The sequence below is a fragment of the Chaetura pelagica genome, unplaced genomic scaffold, assembly GCF_000747805.2.
Source record: "Chaetura pelagica isolate M959 unplaced genomic scaffold, ChaPel_1.0 scaffold356, whole genome shotgun sequence".
NCBI lineage: Eukaryota > Metazoa > Chordata > Aves > Apodiformes > Apodidae > Chaetura > Chaetura pelagica.
The window spans coordinates 4,554,549-4,571,294 of NW_009953964.1; the positions used below are offsets into that span (position 1 = coordinate 4,554,549).

General features: G+C 45.8%; 2 protein-coding genes across 2 annotated transcripts in view; both read right to left on the reverse strand.

The window, feature by feature from the left end:
* Positions 1 to 976: 976 nt before the first annotated feature.
* LOC104392631 (sulfate transporter-like) lies at positions 977 to 3,981 on the reverse strand. The gene is made up of 2 exons (XM_010002060.1): positions 3,409 to 3,981; positions 977 to 2,575 (listed from the first exon to the last, which is right to left on the reverse strand). Exons 1-2 carry the CDS (start codon positions 3,979 to 3,981, stop codon positions 977 to 979), a joined length of 2,172 nt encoding a protein of 723 aa, XP_010000362.1.
* Positions 3,982 to 16,536: 12,555 nt separating this feature from the next.
* Positions 16,537 to 16,746, reverse strand: part of SLC26A2 (solute carrier family 26 (anion exchanger), member 2) — a 4,473-nt gene continuing 4,263 nt past the window's right edge. The window contains 1 exon segment of the mRNA XM_010001963.1: positions 16,537 to 16,746. This exon segment is cut by the window's right edge and continues 3 nt beyond it. Within this exon segment, the coding sequence (XP_010000265.1) occupies positions 16,537 to 16,746 (210 nt within the window).

Sequence of the window (16,746 nt, forward strand, 5' to 3'; positions counted from 1 at the left end):
GGCTCTGCAATCCATTTCCCACATTAACTCAGAGCTGTTGTGGGTGAGAGAAGGGCAGGCCAGAATAAAGGTGGCAAAAGACAAAGGTGGTACATTTTAATGAGTGAAGAAGTGAGTGGGACTGGTGGTTCTTGCCCTTGCTGCAATCAGACCAGAACCCCCACTGCAGCACATCTCAGGAGGTGGGTGAGTGGCCCCACAGTATAACACCCAAAGATGCCACAATTTTCAGGAGATTGTACCACAAGAGAGGATGCTGGGACCCTGTCTTTCCCCAGCTATTGGACCGGTCTACAGACAGTGGAGGTGCACAGAGAAGGAACAACCATGTAACAAGCTTTGGTTGCATTTGTGAACCTTGCGGGTGGGTCCAAGCTGGCTGCAGCCCCTTCCCTGTCTGGGGTGCACTCCTTGAGATGCAGAGCCCAGAAGCAGGGCACAGGGGAGCTGCTTCCCTTCACACCTGGCCTCAGAGCCTGGGGCTGCACCTCCCTCTGGGGAGCTGGGAATCATCTCCAAGGCTTCTTGGAAAAGCAGATGACAGACCTTGCCTTCAGCTCTTCTCTCCTTTACCTTAGTGCCCTGTCTCACCCCTCCCCCCAAAAGCAATCAGATGGTGGCTAATGCCAGGGAATGAGATTGTCAGGCATAAAGCCACGGGGGACAGGCAGGCCCTGGAGGGAGGATGTTCAAAGGAACCAGTAGTGGGAGCCCCACGTCCCGCCTCCCTGAGCGGCCTCTCCTGCCATCACAGCCCTTTCCGACAGGAAGAGGCTCTTTACCGGCAGGACAGACCTTGAAGTGCCTCTCGAGTCATTTACCTGCCTGCAGTCTCTCCTGAAATCCCCCAATCCTTTTTGCCCCATGCCTGCTGCTGACAGTGCATTGAATTATTTTTTGCATGCACAAGGATTAAAACTGCTCTCAAGAACACACCGACCCCATCCCCTTTAGAAACCACATCTCACACACAGGTCTACAAAGACACCTGGAAGCTCAGGTCTTTGGAGTCCAGGACAGCATCTTTTTTCTCCTTGCTCTCCTCCTGCTGCACATGGTACCACCGTTCAGCAAACTGCACTGCATCGTGGACACTGTGGAAAGCCAGCTGACCAGCACTGCCTGTCTCACCAGCCCAGCCTCCCTCCCGGAGCCGGTGACGGATGGAAGGGTTGCAGTTGGCCAGGAGCACCTGGACACCAACCTCCTTGTAGTCACGATGTGTCTCTTTTAGTGCAGAGAGACCCACAGTATCAATGAACTGCATTGCCCCGCAGTCAAGAATTAAGGTGTGCATATCCATGGAGGGAGGACAGGTATCTGCTGGAGGCTTCTCAGCCCTTTTCTTGCCATGTTTCAGGCAGTCAAACCTGGTGCCAAAAAAGCCCTTCCTGTTGGCTGTGTCTGCATTTGCCTGGGCCTCCATCCTTTGGTGCTCAGCAGCCAGCAGGGGAGGGTTTACCCCAGTTTTCTGGTAGAGAACAGTCTTGAAATAGTCCTTGTTGACATAGTAGAGGGATGACTCGAAGCGAAAGATTTTGATGTTGGCGATACTGCTGAGCTGCTTGTAAGTGGACTGGTCCTCGTAGATTTCTGTGTTGCTGACCTTGCCCAGGAGCGTGGCCCTGGGTCTCTGCGTGCGGAAGATGATGCAGAGCAGAGCGAAGCAGACGCCCACGAGGAGCCCAATCTCCGTGGTGATCAGTGTGGAGGACAGCATGGTGGTCCACCACACCACCGTGTCCAGCTTGCTGAGCTGCCACATACGGGGGGTGTCACGGAACTTCCTCAGCCCCCCCCGCAGGTTGGCAATGGTGACCACCCCCAGGATGGAGGTCTGCAGCGAGTAGAAGAGCGGGGCAATCCACAGCAGCACCAGCAGCAGCACCAGGGAGGTGACCAGGCTAGAGACCTGGGTCTGGGTCCCCGTGGACTCCTTTAGCAGAGTCTTGGTCAGGGCTGCAGAGCTGGCAAAGCAGTAGAAGAAAGAAGGGATCAGGTTGCACATGCCAATGGCAATCATCTCTTGGTTGGCACGGACAGTGTAGCCATGCTTTTTGCCAAAGATTTCTGCCAGGGAGACGGTCATGGCAAAGCCAATAACAGCAATGGGCAGAGCATCAACTGCCAGGCTGGAGAACAGGTTTATATCTGGCAAAGTGGGTTTTCTGAAACCAGTGGGGATTTCCCCACAAACAGCAGACTTGTATCGCTCTTCAAAATTGAAGTAGTAAGATATTACTGTGGCTAAAATGACCAGCAGCAGCTCTATGGGGAATGGGGCCTTCATCTTATCTTTGTACCAGTCATTGATCTCTTTGACAGGCACTATGATGGCCAAAGCAACTAGGCTGGTGACCAGGTCACAGATGTTGGAATTCTGGATGTATCTGAAAAGGTCAACCCACGTCAGGATGAAGGATCCTACCCCTTCATGACGAGGGATTTTCAGTCCCAGGAGATACTTCATCTGGGAGGTGATAATGGTGAGGCTGGAGCCAGTCACAAAGCCACTGAGGAGAGGTTCTGACAGGTAGACAGCCACAAAGCCCAGCTGTAAAACTCCCAGCAGGATCTGAAAAGCAAGAGAGCCATACCTTCAGCATTGATAAGAAGAGCTGGGAAGAGGTGGCTGGAAGTTTATGTCAGTTTGCTTCCACTCTAGCAGCTCTGGCTGTTCTGTCTGCTGAGCATTCAGTGTGAGGCACAGGGCTTTGTCTTCAGTAGTTAATCTGGGGTATGAAAAACTAAAGAGACCTACCTATAGCATTGGTCTGTGGCTAGAGATGCCATGTAAAGAAGCCTACAAGGTCTCTGCCACTGTCTGCTTACAAGCAATAAGGGCACAGTTGCCATGGGAAGCTCCAGCAGCAGCCACATCACAGCAGCTGTGAGAGCCCCTCAGAGCCACGAAACCCATGTGATGCACTGCATTTGAGTTGTCCTGGGGAATGAGCCTGAAGCTGTTCAGTGACAGGCCTAGGCAGTGGGGACATTGCCAGGGAGCATGGCCTTTGAAGGAGCCCCTGCTGACGGCAGGGTTCTTAAGGGCTTTTCTTGCCAAAATCTACTCTATCCCACACCAGAGGTCAGCCCAGCTCTAGGGCTGGGTGGTGGGAAGGTTGTTCACAGTTTCTTCTGCTTTGCTGTGTCTGATCCTAAGCATGTTTCAGACACATCCAAGGACCTGGCTTGTCACGTGAGCAGAAACAACCCCCTGCATTCAGCTGTGTTTGGGGGTTCCTAAATCACTACTATTGATTCAAGGACGTCAGGGTCTAATCACATCAGGAAAAGTTTCTCATGACTTGTAAGTCTGAACCAAGACTGGCGCTCAGGGATCTTCAGCTCAGAGTTCCTAGCAAGGAAAGGACAGAGAGGAAACAGCAAAGCAGTGAACATTTGTACCTGGTAAAGACCAACCAGAAAGCTTAAGGAAAGGGCCACAGTGATGGCATAGCAGCTCCTGTCACAGGCACCCGTCCCGTTACTGGAGGAGCTGGCGTTGCCCACCAGAGAAGAGCCCGTGTTGTCCTCACTGTACCCTGCGAGCTGGAGGTGCCGGTTCACGGACTGACCAATCATCAGGCACAGGACACCGAAGGAGCCCACGGAGTTATGGCGCGAAGTGGCCATGGTCGTGTAGATGATATTGCAGAAGAAGTTGGTGTAGATTCCGTAGATGGGTTCCTGGTTGGCTAAGAGGGAGTAGGAGATGGACTGAGGGATGGCAACTATCCCCACCAGGAGCCCAGATATGACATCCCCAAGCAACTGTGTCTTGACATTGTAACGGGGAAGCCAGTCCAGCACTGGGAACAGCTGACAGAAGAAGGTGATGATGGTTTGATGACTGCATGTGCACACCTCTCTGGCTTTCTTTAGGATGAGGTCCTTCGTGCTGAAGTCCGAGGGCTCATACTCCTCCAGTCTGACATGTATAAAATTGGCAGGACTCTCTTCTGGTGTTGGGGAGTTCATTACATCTTTTCCCCATCCTGATGTCTGACTTGACATGTCCTCCATTGCACCAGGATTGCTAAGGTGGAAGAACAGGCAGCCATGAGGTGTTGCAGTCACATACATCATATGCTTTGCTTAACTGCAGGGCTCATGCCATTTGCATGGATATATTTTTAAAAATCAAGCAGAAAAGCATCTTCCTGTGGTACTAGTTGATTTCTTTTCACTTCTGAACCCGATTAACCACAACCCTGAGACCATGATTTAAGCTGCACTCACGCTGGCACAGCTGCCCACATCAGGGACAGAGCTGCAGAGACCCCTCTGCTCCTTCCTAACACACCTCTTGCTCTGAAGCAGAGCAGCAGGATGGGGTGAGATGAGACAGAATTATTTCACTGAAACTTCCTCAGGACACCTGCATGTCTTGCTGACACTTCCACTTAAGCAGAAAATATTTTTAAAATGTTGAGCTATTCTAAGTGATGCTTCAGGAATGTAACACGTGGGTACAGGAGGTAATTTGTAACCTAAGTTTTCCTTTAACATTTCAAAAACTGAAATGACATTGCTGGCTTGCAGCAAACAGGCCCATCACAGGGGCTCCTCTCTGCAGAATGCAAAGCATCCTGCCTTTTCAGACTGGTTAAGTAACACAGACTTTCTAGAGATACTCCAAGTTTTTCAGTCAAAATGCAGCTGCAATAAAACGTACCTTTTTGTCAAAACTGACAGAGAAAAAATTCTCCTGAGAGGAAACCTAGAGTGGCTGCAGCTCAGAAATTGAACTGGCATCATGAGAAGTCCCATTCCCTGACCTGTGGGTCTATTTCACATCAACTATCCCAAGCCAAATCTCTTACCTCTTGCTGCAGAGGGGCACACTGGGTGTTCCCACTACCTGGAGCTTCTTCCCTGTGGACAGACTTGTCTCCTCACCTCACAGTGCACAGAGAAAGCACAAGGCTAAGAACTGCAAACCTCTTTCCCTTGCCTTCCTCCTGGACCATGTGCAGCTTCCCTTGGGAAGAGATGTGAGTTACTCAGCCAAGTGATCAGCCCTTTTATCTTGCTATGAAAATGGTGCCCCCACCAAACAGAGCTGTGTTTTGAAAACAAACATCTTTCTGGGAGAGTATTATTGATGAAAACTTGTTCTGACCATTAAGAATGATTGAAGGGGTTTAAAGAATTGGTCCTGCCAGGTAACAGTATTGTTGGCATCTGGAGATGTGTTTGCTAAACAAGAAGGATGCAAAGAAATCTTCCTGAGTGTGCCTCCCTGGGAGAGGGAGCATCATCACCTGAGTCCTGCTGGGCTTCTCTGCTCAGGTTTCCATCTGCACAGACAGCAAAGGTGTGATGACACAGGTTATTTCCAGGCAGACACAAGAACCCAATACATGTCAAATCTGCCCAATCCACATTTTGCACGTACCTTTTAGAGACCACAGCACAAATAACTTCTGCTGTGCTGAAGGAAGCACGAGTCGATAAAGTGCAGCACTGCATTTCTTTTGTAGGTAAAGGTGAACAATTGCATTAGTAGCCAGGAAAAAGGGTAATGCCTCATCATCCAGAATTGAAGTAGCAGCCTCATAAACACCAGCTGTAACAGCTTTGCCCTTGTGATCCATGCCAACAGCCTGTATCAGACCTCTCAGCACACACTCTGGCTCACATTGTTCTCCACTCTTTCTTTTCCAGCTCTTTTCCACTGAACTCATCTCCAAGATTTTGCTGGATGTGTCACTGCCCCATAGAGCAGGACCAATGCCTGACAGTCAGGCAGCTTTGTCCCTGCTTCTGCTCCTGACACTGCCTGTGTTCCGGGCTTGGGGAGGGGCTGAGAGTCCACAACAGTTGGAGAGATGATGTGGGGTATGGAGGGATGACATTTTCATGAAGCTTTGATTTAGGTGCTGGGGAGACAGCCTGAGGGAAGAGGAGGGGAAGAGCAGCATCCTAAGTTACATTTATCTCATCAGTGAAAGTCTGTATCTCAGTAATTAGAAGTAAATAAATAAGAAACATCAGTGCTCTGTGGCAGCAGGAAAAAAATGAGAGCACATGGTAGAAGAGACAGCTGCTTAATGTATTTATCTATTTATATGAACTCTCTTTTCTCTGCCATTCCTTCACAGCTCATGTATTTCCATCTGGTCCTAGTTCCCCCTTCCCTTTTCCTTCTTTCAGTAAGACTGTATCTTTCCTTAGCCTTGTCATTGCTCTTGTCCTTAAAAGATGATCCCTTCATACATTTTATAATCCTTCCTAGCTATAGCTCATTTCGTGTCTTGGTCTGTCTGATATTGTCTCCACTTACTCATTTTCCTTTTCCATCTTCTTTCTTAGCAAATGACCCAAATTTCCATTTTCTGTATGATTTTCTTCATCTTGAAATTCAGTCACTGAAGAGCTGGCCAGGCTGGTCTTTTAAGTCAGCTTGTTGCTTGGGATAAAACACATCTGAGCACAGTTAATCTTTGGGTTTTTATCTTACTTAGAAAGCATTCATTTCCAGGTCTGGATCTCTGATCTGTCCACTATGAAAATGGGACAAGGCTCTTTTTCTGTTTGTGACAGTATCTATGTACCTTTAACCTCCACCCTGCCTTCCCTGTCTCCTGCTGCTTTTCCTTCCAACTTCCATCTTCACTTACACATATTGGAACTCTTTTGTTTGTTATGATTTCCTTTACCACCTGACATAGCTTGGTAAGTCTCGATAAAGCCACGCTCTTTGATCTCTCACAGGCATCTGTGAGCAATTCAGTTTTCCATTCCTTCTTTCTCCATGCCTCCCCTGCCACCCTTGGCAAATGTGATTATCCTTTCAATTAAGTCTGAGGCCTTACCTACAGTATTTCCCCCCTGTGTACCAATTCCCAGTTGCTTTGGTATACTTCACAATATTCCATACTTTCCCTGCAATTACATTCTTGAGCTCCTGGTCCCAGCTGGCTTCCCATGTGTTTGGTTCTCTGTGCTACCCTCTTTGAAAGGGCAGTTTCTGCCTGGTCCTCTCTGTGCTGGAAATTCAGGCTACGGGCACTGAGGAGAGGCCATTTTACATTCTCCATCCTGGCAGTCCTGGTAGAGAGGATACAAGAACATACCTGCTGACACTGAACACTGTGTACATCTCTGAAATCACTTTTCCTATTTGAGGTCAGGCCAGGGTGGACACTACAAACATTTCCCATTTGATCTAGAAAATTCACAGCAGTGAGCTTAAAAAAAGAAACCCACAACAGAACTTGGTGTGACCTTGAGTTGGCTAAGGCTGTGCTGCCTTCCAAATGCAAGGTCACTACAAGTTAACTGCTGAAACTGTTTGTTTCCAAATGCATCTTCAGGGATTGTTCTTTATTGCCACTAACAACTCACTTCACTGTTCAGCTCCGTTCTGGGCAGGGCTGAGTTGGACCTACAGTATCAGCTTGAACAATGCCAGCATAGACAGGTCCTTGCCTGCCAGTTACATGGCACCCTCTGCTTTTAATAGAAGCAAAATTTTTCATTTATGATACGGTATGTAAGCAATATAACATCCATCCATGCAACAGCCGTTGCAGGCAGCTAGAAACAGAGCAGTGGAAACCCAAGCTGCAGGTACAAGGGACACCCAGTGGTGGGGCTAGTTCAGTTTCCTATCCTAAAGCAGAAAAAGCGTCGAGGTCTGTGATTGTTACCCAGACATTTTGCAATGGGTAAGTGCAATGAATTCCAGTTCTCTGCTGCTGTGTCAATGCATCACTTGTGTTCAACCGTACAAACTGGCATCTCCAGTTTTCTTTGGAACAGAGCTAACTGCACAGCACAAGGATTTTTTATTTGCTTTAAGGCTTGTAAATACACTCATAACTATTTGGCTTCTGGAAGCCTCTTGGGTAACATCCCATATGTCTTGGTTCCATAGATGGGCCAGGCTAGCTCAGCATACAGCTGCACCCCACTGCCCCACAGCTACCTGCATCACATGCCACTTGAAGAAAAAATAAAAAGGCAAATGAGCCAGGTAATGATGGCAGGTATGTGAGAGAGATGCTTTTCCTTCCCTTCAGATCTGGGACTTAACAGTGGGTTTGGGTGGTTGCTGGTTCAGTTCCACTTGGAAATTAATTTTCAATATGTAGACATCTGAAAAACTTATTTTATTTTATTTTTTTTAAGAGAAAAACAAGGAAAAGGAGACAAGCCCAGAACCAGTCCCACTGCTGACATATGGCAAAATGCAACAAAAACACCTGAGGACAAAAAAGCTGAACAGAACCTCTCCCGTGGTTTATTGGAAAAGCAATTCTTCATATTTCTGAAAGAGGTAACACCAGAAAGCATGGCAGCAGTACACTAGGTCATCCCAGAAAACAGAACAGTTTTTGCAGCCTCCTGTTAGTTTTGCAGGGCAGTTTATGCCAACATGCAGGGGTCACAGCAGAGCATGCAAGGCAAGGATAAAGGTCTCTCCAGGCATAAACACTGTGAGGCCACAAGTGTCACTCACCCCGTGACTGCACATGGCAATGTGGTCACACCACCCTGAAGTCTGAGAGGGACCAAGGGACCTACAAGCAAATAATTAAAAAGAGCAAGTATTTAAGCTACTGCTCACTCCCAGCAATTATCCATGCAGGCAGACATGCAAGGAATGTTTCCCAGTGTATTTTGAAAGACATTAAGATGGAGCACTTGGAGAGAGACTCAGTGGAGGGGCAGCAGATCTAAAAGGATGTGGAAGAGCATCTTTGGCTGCAGAGGCCATACACAGCTAGAGGACAGGACTGACGCCCTGCTACAAGTCCTTCCCTCAGCACTCCTGGAAAACAGGAAAACAAAGCATCTCCGAGTACATCAGTTAGAGGATTTGTGGGACATGCCCCATTTATATAAGGATGGTAAAATTATTTCCTTGCCAAATTTTGCAGCACTTTGCTGCTGTTTTTCATATTTTTCCCTCAGTGAGAACTGCCCACTGCTTGTGACTCTTTTTCCAAGTTATCAAGCTAGTAAATGAAAATGCCATAATGGCTCTGTCAACAGATTATATTGATTACAGATGAATACAGTGGAATTAAAATGGGGAAACACATTTCTATTTCATACTGAACTGGCCTTCAGCCCATGCTGACCTGTATGTGTTGCCTACAAGGTACCAATCTGCTGGCAGCCATACAAAAATTACAGCATGTGCCTGAGGTCTCCTAAGGTAAAAGGGCTCCTCAGGTAAAAGCTGAGCCGTGCTGGATCAAGAAGCCTTTTGCATAATTCAAGGACATGCATGCAGAGTTAATGCTCACAGTAGCTGCCTGGAACTGTACCAAGCTGCTCCAATTTTTTGCTCTGGCTCTTACTGGCCATAACCTGACCAAGTCATACAACCTGATATGCCAAGTAACACTGAAACACATAGCAGCAGTTTGGTAAGGCTGAGTAGGTAATACCATGTGCTACAACTACACATCCTGTAAAGTACAAGGAGCACCAAATCTGACCAAATCTGTCATGTCTTGCACCTCTAGCACTGGGAGGTGGCCCACAGGAGGGTGCTGCTCACCAGCAGCCAACATGTCCCCTCCCTGCACCACTGAGCACTTGGCATTGAGCACCAGGCAAACCACAGCCTGCTGGTGCAGAGCACCCCAAACAGCTGGAGGTGACAGCCCAGGTCAGTACCCTGGGTGGCAGCAGCAGGATCTTCCCTGGGTGCCTCTGTGAGTGCCACACGGTGCCAGAGAGGGGTGCTGGGGGTTCAGGGCTCACTGTGGGGCCTGGGGACTCACTGCTCAAAGGTGGGTGGCTTTTCTTCTTAGCATGTATACCTAAGATACCAAGCATGTGTCTGACAACAGAAAAAAACCCAACACATAAATATCATCTTTTAATTGTAATAAAGAAATCACAGAGATTTTACCATATTTGATAAGAAAATCCTTGTGCTAACAAATCATCTACAATGACAATAAGGCACATTAGCATTTAAAAACAATAACTGATACAGATCTAACAGAGACAGTGTAAAGGAGAGACAACAACATAGAGGCTACATCCCATGGCTGATCACAGGACAGACACTGACAAAACACAACTCCCATCACAAAGGTTTGGTTGGGGAGCTCAGCACCCATCGGGGAGCTGATGGCAACACATCCTCCCCAGGCTGGACACAAGGCAAGATCCACATCAGCAAACACACACCCAGCATGGACTGATGCCATGGAGCAAGTCATCCCACAGCACCTTTAAGTTCCACCTGGAGGAAATGTTATACCCAATTTTTACTGCACAGATAAGTCACAGTAAGAAGTAAGGCAAGTTTTACACACACTATGCAACTTTTCCACATCTTATTCAAACCGTTTTGTAAACTGTTTAGGTCAGCTGACCAATGGGATCTATCCCATTCCTGAGGCCCTGTTTGGTTAAGCTGATTCTCCAACTTGAAAAAAAGGTACTCCAGGCAAAATTTGCCATTTTGGTTATTCTGCAAAATATTATTTCACAAATATCTAAAATTATTCTGAATTTAAAATAATTTAAAAATCACACCCCACAACATACCAAGGTACCAGAGATGATTGTCAGGGACTCAAGAGTCTGACGAACTCAAAGCATCATGTGCTTACCAGAAAAAGTGAGGCTTTCCCTCTCTTCAACCATGTTTCAAGTACATTTCAAATATAAAAAAAATAAAATATTACTTAAGTAAAAAATCAGACATAAAGAAAAATAAGCTAGAGATACAAAGCACCCTTTATGGTAGAAGGAAGTGATGACTGCCACCTGCCCCCACAGCTTCATTAGCTTTGCCATGTTTATAAAACAAAATTAAAATGTCAGTCACCCGGATCATTTAATCACATTTCCAAAGCATTAAAAAAAAAGCACAACAGAAGATAATGCCCTGGGACAAAGAACTTGCCTGAAGAGTTTCACCCTCAACTCAAAGGGTTTCCTCTTCTTCCAGTTTCTGTGACCTTCTAGACCAGCAGCCCAGCCCTACTCATCACTATGATGGGCGCACAAGGAGGTTAAGGTCAATACCAAGCCCAGGTGAGCTCTGTGCCAGCCTGTGTGCCCACTGGAGGACCAGCATGGCTGTTCCTGCACCATTTCTGTAAGAGACACATGGATGGCCTGACTTCAACCTGCTCAAGAGGTCCTGGCACCAGCAGCAGTGGAGATGATAGCAGGTAGCTCACTGTGGTGAAGAGCAAGTCAGCACAGCCTGTGGGTGAAAAATTCAAGGAACTGGACCCAAGATGATGTGCATTTTGCTGCTCTTCTCAAGGGAAGACTGACCAAAGAAAGACTGGACCCCAGCAGGTGAAATCTAGATGTAGGACTTGGCTCAGGCAGAGTTCACAGCTGACCTCAGCACAAGGTGGTTGGGCATCAACCAGCTAAAACCCTGGTGCAGCAGCCAGGATGGTCTCCTGCCTGCAGTACCTCACCTCTGCACATCAGACCCACCAGCAGAGGATTTCATGTCTCCTGGCATATGCCAGCAGAAGCAAGTAAAGATGAAGGAACAGCTGCTTTTTTTTTCCCCAAAGAGAGAGAATCTTTCCATTCATCACTGCAGCCTGACAGGGAAGGAGCCCAGCACCCGTGGAAGCTCTGCTGCCCTGGCTGGGACAGCCACGTGCAGACTTAGATCAAAATTAGATAAAAACAAATAAGCATGAAAACAGAAATCCCTGATATATACACAGCTTGGGACAGCAGTTCCTGCAGCAGCACCAGGCAGGAATTAGGCCCTGTGTTATTACACTCATTATAGAGAAAGGCACTTTCAGTGTCACAGCAGCCTTGCAATAAAGACACTTCCAGGTTAATCCATCGTTCCCGGGAGGCACCATCACTCCTGCAGCTACACAGACCCTCATTCAGCCCCACACCAGGCTAAGGCTCCAGCATGTTCCCATGGGGACATGCACAGTGGTGCTCCCCTGCCAGCTGCCCACAGGCCCCTTTCTCCCAGCCCCAGGTGGGGCTTCAGGGCTGTTTGACACTCCCTGTTCAGGAGCCTTATCCAAAGATCTGGCATGAAACTGGAGTAGCAGGTCACACATAACAGCAACATACACAAAGGCAGGGGTTCTATTTACAGTCAATCATATGCAATGTCATATAGCAAAACACAGAAAAAAGTACAGGGGGTGGAGAGGTGAATCTCACAGGGTATTAGAGGAGCAACTGGAGCTGCAGTGGTTTACAAGGAAATCAGGATCACTAGAACACACAAGACAAAGGTTGGCAATGTCATAAATCCAAAAATTAGTACCATGTACCCTAGTGCAGAACCTTGCTCTGTTTTATGTAGTGGACTGAAAATTGTTTCCATGCCAAAACACACACAGAAGTGAAACAATTATTCGTGCAACTGCCACATTATGAGGAACTGTAACTAGGATCTACAGCAGCAATGAATGTGAGAAGAGCCTGGCATTTAGCAGGAGACTACTGAAGACATTTCCAGGAGTCTTTACTATAGCTGAGACAGTGTTAATTTCCATAATGCCATGCTGTTGTCATTAATGCATGTGCTAATGATCTCTTAGTTCTTCATTTAGACTGATAATTGCTGATTAGTACATTTGGAAACAGATCAACTGATTTATAACCACCTTCCAGTCTGGTGTGAGGTACTGCAGGTTGCATCTGGGATGAATGTCCCTGTTTTGCAGAGAGGCATAAGCCCAAATCCAACCATTCTGATATTCCTTCTTCCTACAGATGGCAAATTAAGCTGCAAGACAAGAATAAGAGAGAGCTAGAAGGCAGTGGGTGCAGCAGACTTCCCTTTACCAAATCTTACACATATTCCACTATTCATCTATAACAGCAGAAGGCAGAGGAGCCCTGTCCAGGACAGAAACAGGAGTATCACAAGAGTGTAACTGGATATATATAAAAATAGCTGCTGCATCCATCATACAGCAGCAAAGGGCATATAAATATGTACACACACATATATACATACACATATGCATAGACATGAAATTTCTTTATAAAACAAATTTAGGGAAATAATTTTCCATCAGCATTCTCTGCTTCCTAAAGGTGGAATCAGACTGCTTCAAAAGGGTCTGTAAACATTCCAGCAAAGCATGCTTCTTGCTAGTAGGCTTAAATCATATTCATGTCTCTGTTAAGAAAATTATTCTATGCCTAAGAAGAAAACAGCTGGGAAAACCCACTCTAAGAAATTCCAGCTACGATAAGCTCTAATCTTTGGTTAATTTCAAAGGACTTTCTATTATACTGGACTCTCTGGCAAATAGCAATTGTTTCCATTCCCTTTTAACCAGGGCTGCATGCATTAAAACAGTTATTAACACTATGACCCCCAGACTGCCTCTTAAATAAGAATATAAAAAGTTGCTCTTTTGGTTGGCTGGCTGCTTTAGCTGTTGCATTTTAATACAGTTCCTTGTGTTTTACTTGGAATGGAATTTGCAGGTTATATTGCCAGTCATAGCTGCACAAACAGCACTGAGGCCAAATACAATGTGCTTTAGCTGAACATAAATCACTATCCCTTTTAGCTGTAATCTAAATTCATTACTTGAAAATCAATTTATGGCTGTTTTATCATGCTTTTATGTAAATTAATGCCCAGGAGCTACAAATATGCATCCTGCTACCTGTGGGGAGTATGATCCCCTTGGAAGTAACATTGCAATTATTCCCTTCCTGGCACAGGTAGAAACAGATGTGGAAAAAAATAATAAATTCATTATTGCTGTTTTCCTCTTCTCAGTTAAGACTCTGGCTACACAAACCTGTGCATGGTCACAGGTCAAAAAAATCTCCACCTGAGCAGCACAGAAAGACCACAGGATAGAGGAGTTGTGAGTGTAAAGAAGAAAAACTCACTCAGCATAATTCTTCCTTTACTTCTATCCCACCCATGGCTGATGTGACTCAGAGGAAATCTCATGCCTGACTGCTCATTCCTCCTCTCCCTCTCAGCTGAGGGCCAAAGGGGTGAGAACAAGTCAGCTGTGGGTAGGCAGGAACATTTGCAATGACAACATTCAATGCTAATTGTTTGCTGTGGTGTGATTTTTCACAAGGACTTCGAGAAGAAGCCACTGCTTCTAGCACTGCTCTTGCTCTCTTGAAAAATATTACTTAAAATCAGCATTGAGGCTTTTGTTCAGGGTTCTAGGCTTTCTGGTAACATGAACAAATTGTGCTTTACAGGGACTCAGCCAAGCTGCCACCGAGTGCAGCTGCATAGGTCTGCTCCACTCCCTGCCAGCAGCCAGCCCCTTGGTGGCCAGGCACAAGCCTCTGTAGTGACAAGTCAGGCCCAATCCAGGGTGACAAGCCTTCCCAAGCTGCCACAGGTGTGCCAACTGTCTCAACACCAACCCAAGGGTTCTGAATAGGAACTCAATGCAAAACAGGTAAGGTGAGGAGTTAAAACATCATTTCCATCCTGCACTCACTCCCTGTGTAGGTGTGAATCCCACTCACTGCTTTTATACAGCTTAGGCTAATTCACTCTGGTAATGCTAATTCAGTAATTATTATTATCCAAGTTGCAGAAAGGATTTTTAGCCCAGAATACAGAAGTTCATGCAAGAGGTTACTGCAGAAAAGAAACAAAGTCAGCAGAACTTATCTGGGATTCATTTCCTGGTACAAGCATGCCTTAAGGCTGAGAAAGAAAAGCAAATGTGTTTTTTGAATACTTTAGCATTTTCCCTGCTACTTGGAGTCTTGTTTCCTTTACAATGCCAATTCTAGAACATATAACACATGTAAAAACTTATGTGCTCCTTTTTCAACACAGGCTACAGCCACACTCTTCCTCTCCCCATATTTCTACACACTGCTATAATGACCTAAAAAATGTAAGTTCAGGTAAAATATAAAGGTTGCCAGATCCCAGAACTCATCTTTCTGCCATCAAGTTCTTCTCTTGAGGTCCCAGCTCCTAGAGTGACATGATATGTGATGTTTCAGCTTTCACAGTAAAAAGGGAATAGCTGCTGGTCCTAGCTCAGGAAAAAGAAAAAAGAACACAATCCTAAACTCAAAACACGTTTCTACTTAGAAAACACCTCATGATTCATATTGCATTGTATCTTTTTTTTTGTACTCCTGATTGTTTTTTGAATTATTAAGGATGAGAATATTAACTGTACACAACACCTCTTCCCTTTTAAAAGCTGTGAAGAACACACAATCCAGACTGTAAACACCTGGGAGCAACTACCAACTCCAAGGATGCACTGTGTGCTATGTATAGCTAGTACTCAGCAAAAGCTGTTCATCTCTCAATTCTGCCTTCATAATTGTATTGGTGTAAGAAAAGAGAATCTCTTCCTACCTGGTGCCTGTATTTTAGCATGAAGAACAGGCACTCTCCACTGCTCTCCATCATTCAAAATCAAAGTACAAAGCTTTATCTATACTAAGCTAGAAAAAGTAACACTTAGCAAAGAATTATCTGGCTCCTTTTCTAATGGTTGTATTTCCCATCATGGGAAATAAATGGACATGTAGTGTCCATCCCCACTACATATAGTCTACAACAGAGCATGTATAAAGGGTCTCTGGTCATGTGTGAATGCAGGTTTCATTGAAGTCTGTGTGACATGGACAAATTTGGACAGATGTCAGATGAGCTATTTGGCACTTTTCATCTTGGTGCATGTGATTGTCTGCTTGGCACATCAAACTGGCTGTAAGGGACTGTTTTCTGTTGAAACTCAGTAATTAGAGATTTTGCATATCTAATGTCTGTAATTCTAAAGAGCTCCTAAATATTAGGAAAGCAAAAGAGTGACCATAAGACTTCTAAATTGTCTGATATAAAAATAATTCTAAAAAAATACCAAGCTAAGACACAAACTTTCATGGCACAAAGGCCTGTGCACAAATGAAAGAACCATGTCCCTGTAGTCTGGCTGCATTAGGCTCTCAGGAGACAATTAAAAAGTCTCTGGAGGTGATCTGTGGTTAGAAGCTATTCTTTAAGACCTTCTCATGCATGTTTGGATTTTTTTGTCTTAAATTGAGGGAGGTTACAAAGTCACCAACCAATCACTCCACAGTAAGGACCAGACTAACAGTCCCTGTCAGCCACTCCTTAAAAAACATAAGGGCATGGTGAGATGGAAAAGCAATGTCAGAACAAGAGATGAGAAGTGAGCTGCCTCACACTATTTGGTTGGACAGGAGGCCCAGACTACTTCAAAATCCCATCCCATCCATGGAGACAGGGTTGCAATAAAGACTTCAGTGTTGACAATCAACTCTCAAAGGGGAACTGAGACATGGGAAGTTCAAGAGAGAGGAGAAATGAGATGAACAACCATATTAAAACTCCTAGATTCACAGATTGGCCATAATCAAGTTAAAAACCGTCTTCATTCAGTACCATCTATTGCATCATTATACCCAGTAGGCAAATGTAAAAGCATTAAACAGACTGCACCAGTGTGTTAACAATCACCCTGCTTCTTTTCATCAGAGTGTATATGCATTGCATAGATGTACACACCCACAGCCATTTTTTCCCAGGCTTTTTTTCAACTTGCTGCCTTTCTACCATTAGTTCCTAGAAATGCTGTTCCCACTGTGCCTGTGTGCACCCAATGCAAAGTCCACAGCCTGGTGCACACTGTGGAAGAGAAGGTGTTCCTCCCCCTCTTTGAAGAATTCTCCTCGGATCAGGGAACTCCTCACTGACGGGTTGCACTGGGCAAGTAGCACCTGGACATCTATCTCCTTGTAGTCCTTGCAGACCTCCTTGACCGTGCG